This window comes from Neomonachus schauinslandi, chromosome 5 (assembly GCF_002201575.2).
Source record: "Neomonachus schauinslandi chromosome 5, ASM220157v2, whole genome shotgun sequence".
NCBI lineage: Eukaryota > Metazoa > Chordata > Mammalia > Carnivora > Phocidae > Neomonachus > Neomonachus schauinslandi.
Genome location: NC_058407.1, coordinates 84,287,872 through 84,299,652, shown reverse-complemented (window position 1 = coordinate 84,299,652; position 11,781 = coordinate 84,287,872). Strand labels below are relative to the sequence as shown.

Genomic DNA, 11,781 nt, shown 5'->3' with positions numbered 1-11,781 from the left:
ATAAAAACCCTCAACAAAATAGGTTTAGAGGGAACATACCTCAACATAATAAGGGCCATATATGAAAAGCCCATGGCTAATATCTTCAATGGGGCAAAACTGAGAGATTTTCCTCTATGGTCAGGAACAAGACAGGGATGTCCACTCTCACCACTTTTATTCAACATAGTACTGGAGCAACTTGTGTATGCTCTGAGCAGCTGGAAGGAAGTGTAGTTCTTCCTACTTCCAGCTACTGCAATCAGACAACAAAAATAAATGAAAGGAATCCAAATCAGCAAGGAACAAATAAAACTTTCACACTCTTTGCAGATGATGTGATACTATATATAAAAAACTCAAAAGACTCCATCAGAAAAATGTTAGAACTGATAAATAAATTCAGTAAAGTTTCAAGATACAAAATCAATGTGCAGAAATCTGTTGCATTTCTATACATCAATAATGAAGCAGCAGAAAGAGAAATTAAGGAGTCAAACCCATTTACAATTGCACCAAAAACAATAAGATATCTAGCAATAAACCTAACCAAAGAGGTGAAAGACCTGTACTCTGAAAACTATGAAATACTGATGAAAGAAATTGAAGATGACACAAAGAAATGGAAAGACATTCCATGTTCATGGACTGGGAGAACAAATATTGTTAAAATGTCTATCCTACCCAAAGCAATCTACACATTTAATGTAATCCCTATCAAAATACCAACAGCATTTTTCACAGAATTAGAACAAAGAATCCTAAAATTTGTATGGAACCACAAAAAAACCCCAAATAGACAAAACACCCTTGAAAAAGGAAAGAAAAGTGGGAGGCATCACAATTCTGGACTTCAAGTTATATTAAGAACTGTAGTAATCAAAACAGTATGGCACTGGCACAAAAATAGACACATAGATCAATAGAACAGAATAGAAAACCCACAAATGAATCCACAATGATATGATCAGTTAATCTTTGACGAGGCAGTAAAGAATATCTAATTGGAAAGACTGTCTCCAACAAATGATATTGTGAAAACTGGACAGCCACCTGCAAAAGAATGAAATTGGGCCACTTTCTTATACCATAAACAAAAGGAAATTCAAAATGGATTAAAGACCCAAATGTGAGACCTGAAACCATAAAAGTCCTAAAAGAACACAGGCAGTACCTTCTTTGACATTGGCTGTAACAACTTCTTTCTAGATGTGTTTCTTGAGGCAAGGGAAATAAAAGCAAAAATAAACCGTTGGAGCTACATAAAAATAAAAAACTTCTGCATAATGAAGGAAACAATCTAAACTGAAAGGCAACCTACAGAATGGGAGAAGATATTTGTAAATGACACACTGATAAAAGGTTAGTATCCAAAATATAAAAAGAACATATAAAACTCAACACCCAAAAAGTGAATAATCTTATTAAAAATGGGCAGAAGACATGAGTAGACATTTTTGCAAAGAAGACATATGGATGGCTAACAGACACATAAAAAGATGTTCAAAATCACTTATCATCAGGGAAATGCAAATCAAAACTACAATAAAATATCATCCCATACCTGTCAGAATGGCTAAAATCAACAATACAAGAAACATTGTTTTGTTTCTTGTATTATTGAGGTGGTGGAGAAGGGGGAAACCTGGTGCACTGTTGGTGGGTATACAAACTGGTGCAGCCACTATAGAAAACAGTTTGGAGTTTCCTCAAAAAGTTAAAAATATAACTACCCTACAGTCCAGCAATCGCACTACTATGTATTTACCCAAAGAATAGAAAAATACTAATTCAAAAGGATACATGCATCCCTATGTTTATACCAGCATTACCTACAATAGCCACATTATGGAGACAGTCTAGTTGTCCATCAATTGATGAATGGATAAAGAAGATGTAGTATATATATACAATGGCATAGTACTCAGCCATAAAAAAAAAAATGTAATCTTGCCATTTGCTACAACCTGGATGGGGTTAGAAAATATTATGTTTAGTGAAATAAGTAACTCAGTGAAAGACAAATACCATATGATTTCACTCATATGTAGAATTTAGGGAACAAAGCAAATGAGCAAAGGGAAAAATAAAGAGAGAGAGGCAAACCAAGAAATAGACTCTTAACCATAGAGAATGAACTCATGGTTACTAGAAGGGAGGTGACTGGGAGAATAGATAAAATAGGTGATGGGGATTAGGGAGAGTACTTTCTGTGATGAGCTCCGGGTGATGTATGGAAGTGTTGAATCACTATATTGTGCACCCGAAACTAATATTACACTGTATGTTAACTAACTGGAATTTAAATAAAGACATAAAAAAAGGAACGAGAACTTGGTTGTTTGACTTCAAGGGATATGTATGTACAACTACTCCACAGTGCCTGTCAATCTCTGAGGAACAGAAGAGTGTCTTGTGTATGCTCTGAGCAGCTGGAAGGAAGTGTAGTTCTTCCTACTCCAACAAGATCTCTTCAAAACAAAGCAGTGTGAGTCCTCTAGGCACAATTCTGGACTATGGAGCAGAGAGGTAGGGTTCCTCTTAAAGCATAAGTACAACCTTTACCCTTGTACAGGATACCACTTGCAGAGAAGCTGGTCCCAGTGGGGTGAGGGAAGACTAAAGAGAGTGAAAGCTACAACTTCAATTATGGTAACCTACGTAAGACCCTCTCAACAGTCTGAAGGGTCCTTCAGCATGACCAAGGAGGGCAGGGCCTTTGTGAAAAGGGAAACCATTACTGTTGAGCTAGCAACCAAAAGGTGTTATTCCAACAGGAAGCAGGGTTGGGAAAGGGTTAGAGGGTATAAAAGCCCAGGGTCCACTGTCAGATTTTTCTTACTCACTCCCAAGCCTTTCCTAATGCAACCACTCCTCTGCAAGAGTCAGAAACTAATGCTACCAACTTGTGCCAGCAGAGGGGCAGGAAAGTAGTCAAAGGAAGACACTGGTAATGAAAGAGCTATCTGAGGCTGCTGGGACACTGGTGGACTGCCTGCTCCTCAAAACCTGGGTTGTCTTCAGCCTTGGATCAGGGATCCAGGAATGATTGCAGCAGAGGGTGGGAGACTCTAAAGTCATTCAGGGGTTATCTTCCCCCTCCCCAAAAGTCCAAAAGACCTTACAGTTCCCCCAAGGAGTACAGAGCTACAATAAGACTGACACAAAAGAGTAGAGGAGGCCAAAGGAAATAAATTGCTCCTTACAGATTATCCAGGAAGGTGTGGGTAGGAGGTAACATTTAAACTGAACTGTGATGATTGTGTAGGATTTCAGTAGAAAGAGATTGGGAGGATGGTATTCCAAGGAAAACACATAGCTACTGAGAACGATTTCTTGACTTTGGGCATCATTTGATACTGAACTTCTGTTCATCATGAAAGAGTGAAACACAGGGAGCAGTGAAATTCAAGGTAAAACTGCAGAAGCTGGAGGCTTTCAATACGGAAGACAGGAGCCAGGACCTGGGTCCCAGCTCAGTTCCATTTATCCCTATTTCTCTTCCACCTGATCTTACTGAAGGGTGTACAGCTCAAATGGGAGAAGGTACCCATTATTCCTCCATCCATTTATCTCTCATCTCTTCTTTCCACCCACTGAATTCTTTATTAACTATGAAAGGATTTCTTAATCTCATTACTTAAGAAGAGCACAAAGCACAGAAAAGGATATACTATGCAAATTGTTAGGTAATTTGCATATCTGGGGAAAGAGAGAACCCCCTCCTCCTTCCACTTTCCATAGTCAATTTTCCTTGATCTTCTGACACTATATGTCAATAAATATCTATATTTCCTCCTTCTCTGGACAAGATATGCTGTGAAATATCAGATGTAAAGTAAAGTTTGTCATAAAAATCCCTCAGTCTCCCAAGCACTGGCATTGGAAGGTGGAGGAGGGGTTCCTGTGATGTGTCTGCCTTCAAACCCCGTACAGGTCGTCCTGCCTCCTGCTTCCAGGAACTTTGCTTCAGGTCTTCTAAAGAGGGAAACAAAGTAAAGAGTAAACTACTCAGCATCAGAAAGGATGAATACTCAACTTTTACATCAACATGGATGGGACTGAAGGAGATTAGGCTAAGTGAAATAAGTCAAGCAGAGAAAGTCAATTATCATATGGTTTTACTTATTTGTGGAACATAAGGAATAGCATGGAGGACATTAGGAGAAGGAAGGGAAAAATGAAGGGGGGGAAATCAGAGGGGGAGACAAACCATGAGAGACTATGGACTCCGAGAAACAAACAGAGGGTTCTAGAGGGGAGGGGGGTGGGGGATGGGTTAGCCCAGTGATGGGTATTAAGGAGGGCACATACTGCATGGAGCACTGGGTGTTATATGAAAACAATGAATCATGGATCACTACATCAAAAACTAATGATGTATTGTATGGTGACTAACATAACATAATAAAATAAAAATAAATTAAAAAAAAAAACAGAGACATTCGACTCCTTTTACCAATCTTGCTTTTGTCAAAGCTCATTGCTTTTTTATGAAATTCGTTCCACAAATGACTAATCTCATTTTCATAATTAAAATAATCTCATAATTTCATAATAATTTCATAATTTTCATAATCTCAACTCTATTCCTTAATTAGTATAATGTTTAATTCTCCTCTTTCTGGGGTGGCTCAAATAGAGTCCCATGTGGTAGCAAAGAAATAAATAAAATGGCTTCTCTTAGTACCTTCCATCAGGGGGTTCCAGGAGAGGGCAGTGGTTACATGGGTGGTGTACATAAGGGGTGGCTGTGTATTAGGCTAGAAAGTAAAAGACAGGAGGGGATCGCCTTGTAACTGCTGTTTCTCTTTCTCTGCAAACCTCTTCTGATTGTAGCAGATGTATAGGGGCTCCACAGCAGCCCAGAATCTTAGTCATAAACTTCCCAGAAAGAAAACTCACTGAGATTTCCTTGAAAATAATGAAAAATAAATATCAGGTTTTGATACAAACACACCAACCAGGGCCAGCGACGGAAGGCAGCTAGTATCTTATAGCTGGTTGAACTCCTTCAGGATTTGTGTACACACACACACACACACGTGTGCACACACACACCATACCCAAAAAAGTCCAACAAATACGCTTATCCTTATAGACCTACCAGGATAAACATATCCCACTCCTTGGGCATATTTCCACTCAAATTCAAACACATATGTCCATATAGTAGGCACACACGCATGACTTTTCAGTGAGGTGCTTTATGAATGTATTAACCTAGCCTTGCTCCCTTTCAAAGCCCCTGACTGCAGGGTGGGGTACAATGAAGGTGAAGGAGAGAATGTCTGAGTATAAGCTGTAGGTGTCACTAAGTGTTTCTCTGACGACATTCCACAAAACAAATAGAAATTACTTTTCATTATTCACTATTTGGAATTATCCACCGTCTTTCAATTACCTCTATGCCTTCAAGTTTTGATGATCATCTATCCCTTATTGAGCCACTACTCCATGCAGAATATACCTCGGGGGTTAGTGGCAGGAGTTTTGCTCAAACTTGGTACAAATCCGAGCTTCACTACTCACTTTGCACAAATGACTTAACCCCTCTGAGTCTTAGTTTCAACTTTTGGAAAATGAGCATAACAACACTCACCTCATACAACTTTTGTATTAAATAGGTGATTATGTAAAGTGTTTGGAAAAAAGTGTAGGACATATTACTCAGCAAATTAAGCTATTATTTTCATCATCATTTGGAGACATTGGAGAAATAAACAGTAATTCATAAAGGAGATGTTCTTTTCCCTTAGGAGGTTTTAAAATTTAATCAATGAGTCAAGATAAATATATGGAGAGTATTAGGATATGGAAACCTAAAACTCTTATTTGAGAGCTAACATGCAACTTATTCTACTAAATCCAAGTCCTATTTTAAATTTTTTAGCAGATTTCAATTCTCTAATAAGATTGCTATTTTTCTTCTGTCATTCATCATCCCCATGCCTCACCACATTACATACACCTCAGCCTTTCATTTCAGAAGTGGACTGAGAATTTGGGGGATAACAAAGATTTTGAGAGTTCATTTGGTACATTTCCGTTTCTGAAAGGAGCACATCTGAGGCATTCCAAACCCAAGTGAGACAGCCATGTGCAAAGCCAGAGAGCCTGTGCCCTCCCATCTCCCCCATCACCCTCTAATCTCAGAAAATTATTCCTCATGTTCAATCTCAATCTGTTTTCCTTCAATGTTGGCCTCTTTTCATCAGTTATTCTGATTGAGAATAAAGTACACAAACCTAAAAAGTGTAAGAAAATTCTTAAAATCTCATAATTTTCACCTGGTAATATTATTCCTTTGCCTATCAGTCTAGGACTCTGGAATTATAGGTCTCATATATTTTGTTATTAACCAATTAAAAATAATTTAAAAAATCCCTAAAAAAGCATTAATTTGGTCCCCACTGGGGTATAACCTGTTAAGCCATCATCTGGTCTCTCCTTAAAGCTTTTGAAAGATGAAAGTATACTAATATCTTGGACAGATCATTAAGAACTCCTATTTTAATCCCCCAACCTCCATGGTCTCCTCAATTAGCATCATCACGTTATCACCCATTTGTTTAAGACAGTATGACCCTGAGGTGAGGCATGACTAATATGACCTCCCCAGTCCCTTTCAGGCCATCATATTAAATAGGGATAACAGAATTGGCAGCAGTCCCCACCCACCTAATGCTTGCCCCAGGGGAGCCCGAGGACCAGGCAGACTCTAGCATGAGGTCAGCAGGCATTTTCCCAAAGTGCCAAAACCTGGCATAGTGACTGATGTGGGATGCCTGGAGACAGGAGGGCAGTCAGACCCCACACTTCTCCCACTTCCCCAAATTCAGTTTTCCAGACCCCTCCTCTTGACTTCCAATTCCAAAGTTTTCACACCTTCCATAGTGTTCATCCGAGGCTAGACACCTATCATCAGTTATCTAAGGCTGGTGCTTCTCAAACTGGAAATACCATACAAATCATTTAGGAGCCTTTTGAAAAGGCAGATTCTGTATTGGTAGTTCTGGATTGGAGCCTAAGATTCTGCATTTCAATAAGCTCCCAGGTGACAACAATGTTGCTGGTCCATGGACCATACTCTGAAGAGCAAGGATCTAGATGACTGTAGCAGTTGCTACATCTCCCAGGAAGAGTCTACTTGTCCAAATCCTTCTGTCTATCCTCCAGATAGCTGCAAAAGTCATATCTCATCCCTTCCTGATTCAGGAATCTCACTCCATGGCACAATACACAATACAAACCTGGCTCATAAATTCCTTTCAAACGTGAAAAAAAACATATCCCTCACAAGAGTCTCATCTTACATGACTCTTAAAGGTCTGTGTAGCCTAAAATTACTGTCCCCTTTTCTTTTCTAACTCACCTCTCTCTCTTTTATTTCCCAAATGGCTCCATAGGCATCCTCCTCCACGAAGTCTCTCTTGACCAATACTTCTTTCTCAGTTTCTACTCATACCTTCCCTTCCAGAGTAATGATGCCTCAATCCCTATCTAGTCATCAATTCCTCCTATTTAAGTGGGTTTTTCTCCCCATCTGGGGTATAAATTCTCTCTCCCTAAATGATCTTAGATGCTGTCACAAGGTTTTTGCATCGGTCCCTCAAAAAACACCTAAAGGATTGGGTAAGTATATGGGTAATCCTGCCTCTGGAGTCACCTAATCCTTGTTGGGAACATGAGAAATTCCACAAGTAAGAAAGTAGCTTCCTATCCCTCCCTCCTGGGGCAGGGCCCATACATAAATGCAATAGAAAAACACTGGCCCTCTTATACCAAAGCATAAAACTGGCATCAAGAAGGATGCCTGTTGTGCCCACGCTGGAGCCAGTCTCCTCTTCAGGGATTCCCTGGAGTCAGCAGGTTGGGCCTTCTGTGACTTTCACGACTTCTGGCCCCTCCCCAGATTGCAGGGGAATAGATGGAGCTGAACCAAGGGAGGTCCTTTCAGGTGCTCTCCTGACCCAGGGCTGTGTTTTTCCTGTTGCTCTTTGAATGAACAGCACTGTTCTTAAGGTTGAGTCTAGAGGAAGGGGAGAACTTACTCTTTGCCCTGAGCAAGATTCCACTCTGATGGAAAAGACAGGATAGTCACAGGAACTTAGGCATAGCCAAACAAAGGCAAAATTAGAAGTGCCTGGGTACAGTTCTAGATGTTGGGTACAGACAGTTCTGGATGGAGAGAAATACTGTTTGTCAAGGAGGTCTCTCAGAAGATAGTTTTAAAGGAGAAGCACAGTGCTAGCCTAAAAGGAAGGAGAATTTTCTGTACCAAAGAAATGTGTGAGGCTCAATTCAATTTAACATAAATTTATTAAATGCTCATTATATGCCTGGCCCCCAGCTGGATGCTCTGGAAATGTGAACAAGATACACTCCTTGCCTGTGGTCTACAATCAGGGAACAAAATAAAGAAAATAAAGACACTCAGATAACTGTGGTATTTTATTTTTTTATTTCAGCTTTATTGAGGTCCACCTGACATATAAAACTGTAAGATAATATAAAGTATATACTGTGGTGGTTTGATATGCATATACATTATAAAGTGATTCACTATGATTTCCCCACTGTGAAAGGATTAACCATGATATTTTAATCTAAGTGTTCCATTAAATGAAGATAAGTGTTAAAAGGGCACCTTTGTTTCCCTCCCTTCATCTTTACATTCGGAGAGGCTTTAGCTGGAGCTCTGGTTTTCAAAGTGTGGTCCCTGGACCAGCAACATCAGCATCACCTGGGAACTTGTTAGAAGTAGAAATTCTGAGCCCCACTCAGACCTAGTGAATTTCAAACACTGGGGGCAGGGCCCAGTAATCTGTTTTCAGAAGTCCTCCAGGTGAGGTGATGTCTGCTGAAGTTTGAGCACCACTGAGCAGAGTACTATTTCTGGCTTCTCTCCACCCACCCCTAACTGTGACTTTGAGAATATTCTTCATTATTGAGCAGAGGGTCTAAAGTGCTTTCAGGTGTGATGATGTCAAACCAAATACAGACTGGCACTACTGAGTTCAAAGTCTACAGTTTTGGCCCTAACTGAAGTGGGCTTGTGCAACCAGGCTGTGCCGGATCCCATAGCCGAAGTAGAGAGCAAACCCAATCAGCATCCAGACACCAAATCGGGCCCAGGTAGCAGCTGTCATCTGCATCATAAGGCAAACATTCACAGAGATGCTCAGGTGTGGGAGGAGAGGCACAGCAGGGACCTTAAAGTGAAGAGGAGTGGAGCTCTGTGGCTGTCTCCAGATGACCCCAGTGATGAGCACTAGGAGCAGCACAACCACTGTGATCGGCACTGGGTCTCCAGAGAGCAGCCCTGGCCACTGGGCCAGCACCAGGCAGAGAAGAGTCAGCAGCAGAACAAGCAGTGAGGAGCAAACAACGACAACCCGGCCAGAGAGTGGAGTGGGGGTGGGGCTGCCTGGAAAGAATAGTCCCTGTAGAGTCAGCTTCTCTGCTGCAGGTCCATTCTCCTCCTGCACCTGTGCCTCATTTCTCTCATTCTCCTCCTGTACCTCTGCTTCATTTCCCTCATTCTCCTCCTGCACCTCTGCTTCATTTCCCCCATTCTTCCTCTCAGGCTCATACCTGAGGATGAGAACACTAAAAGCCAGCAGAGAGTAAGCTAGCAGGGCCCCAACTGACATGAGGTCCAGGAGATCAGCGGATCCAAACAAGAATACTGTGATTGCTGCAAAAATGCCAAAGATCACAGTGACCACAATGGGCGTGTATATGCTGGTTTGGATCCTGGCAAGGACAGGGAACAGGAGGGCATCCTGTGCCATCATGGAGATCAGTTGATGTATGGGGAACATAAAGCCCAAGAGGCTGACAGAAAGACTACAGAGGAATGCAAAAGTTACAACATAGTAGGCAGGGGCCCAGCCAATATGGAGAAATGCCTCAGGCAAGGTGCTCCCAGGTCGAAGTTGGTAGTAAGGCACCAAAAAGACACCAAAATACACCAAAATGCAGATGAGCAGTGAAATCACAATGAACATGGGAATGGAATGCCGGAGAGTCTGGGCTACTTCGACTCTGGTAATAATAATGCTGAGACCTGTAAAAGCATATATACAGGTAGCTGTTCCGCGGAGAATCCCCTGGAAGCCAAAAGGCACAAATCCTCCATAGCCCAGAGGGCCCAAGCCAGGGGTGTCATTGAGTCCAGCCTGTACGTAGTCCTCTTCTGTAAGCTTCCATTTGTGCAGGTCCGCCTTCATGAAGCCAGAGATGATGACAAAACTGAGAACCAAAAGGTGCACCGCTGTGACCACTTTGGTAATCAGGGAAAGCTGCCTAACGTTCCGAGTAAGCAATTCCAAGAGCAGTAACACAAGGAACATAACAAAGAAGCCTAGAATTTCTGCAAAGACACCAGGAACATGTGGTGAAATGGTCTCCTGGAAGGTCTGAGAGATCTTCTTTCCAAAAAGGTTGTCCGAAGCTAAGGTCCAGGCCCAGATCCTAATGGCTAATCCAGCAATATTGTTGAGGATGAGGATCCAGCCAGTGATGAAAGCCCCAAGTTCACCTACAGTGACATAACTGTAGAGATACACAGAGCCAGAATGGGGAAGCCAGGCACTAAACTCTGCATAGCACAGCACAGCCAGTGAAGAAAATAGGCCCGCCACCAACAAGCAGATCACAAGCGATGGTCCTGCTTGATCCCTAGCCACCTCACCAGCCAGAATACACACACCTGCACCCAGTGTGCGGCCCACACCCAGGGCCACTAAATCCAGAGCGCTCAGTCTTCTGGCAGGGGCAGGCTCAGCCCCAGGTTGTTGCAGTGTAAGTCTGTGCGCCAGCTTTTGACCAAATCTGTGAAGTGCTTGATGCAGCATTCTAGCTGGGATTTAGGAAGATCCTAGGAGCTGTGAAGAGCTGCAAAGAGCTACAAAGAGCTGTATCAAGCCTAGGGTTCCTTAAGTCTCAAATCAGATTCAGTGAGCTGAGTTAAGCCAAGTTGGGTTGAGGATGCCTCGATTGGTTGTGCAGACTTCAAAACTATTGCATTATATTTCTTCTGGTATGTGCTCTCCCTCCATAATGCCTAAGACATGGTAAACAATAAATATTTACTGAACCTATTATTCAACCTACCAACCAAAACTCAGAAATAACATGTCACCTGTTGCAGCCCAAATATCCCAGAAAATGACACCAAAGGACATCATAGAAAGATCAACCTTGCTTTCCCCACCCCAGAAAAAAGGACCAAATACTTCCCAACATTCTCCTTTTTTATACACCACATGGAATAATCATGTAGCTTCATGTACTAATTAAAGCTGTAAGACGCAGCAGGACATGAATGTATTGTGCAGTAATTCACACAAGATGCGTGTGTGGTGCTTGAGCATGAGTTATGACACATTGATTCATGGAACTAGTGGGCCTTGTTGTAATTACAGACCCATTTTTTTTTAAGACTTTATTTATTTATTTGACAGAGAGAGACCCAGTGAGAGAGGGAACACAAGCAGCGGGAGTGGGAGAGGGAGAAGCAGGCTCCCCGCAGAGCAGGGAGCCCAATGCGGGGCTCGATCCCAGGACCCTGAGATCATGACCTGAGCCAAAGGCAGATGCTTAACGACTGAACCACCCAGGCGCCCCTACAGACCCATTTTTTAAATATCATCTCAGTTTAAAATACAAATATTGGTCCACTGGTCTTAAAACGCTTAGTCCCAAAATCAGCTACCCAAGGTCAGATGGCACTGTGGCCCTCTTTCTTCTCAGTCTGCATCATCCATTCAGCTGTGCAGATAACCAAGAATGTAC

At 41.9% G+C, this 11,781-nt stretch overlaps 1 protein-coding gene across 1 annotated transcript; it reads right to left on the bottom strand.

The window, feature by feature from the left end:
• Positions 1 to 9,020: 9,020 nt before the first annotated feature.
• LOC110581027 (cationic amino acid transporter 3-like) lies at positions 9,021 to 10,841 on the bottom strand. Its single transcript, XM_021690733.1, has 2 exons — positions 9,537 to 10,841; positions 9,021 to 9,491 (listed from the first exon to the last, which is right to left on the bottom strand). Exons 1-2 carry the CDS (start codon positions 10,839 to 10,841, stop codon positions 9,021 to 9,023), a joined length of 1,776 nt encoding a protein of 591 aa, XP_021546408.1.
• Between the last annotated feature and the right edge of the window lie 940 nt (positions 10,842 to 11,781).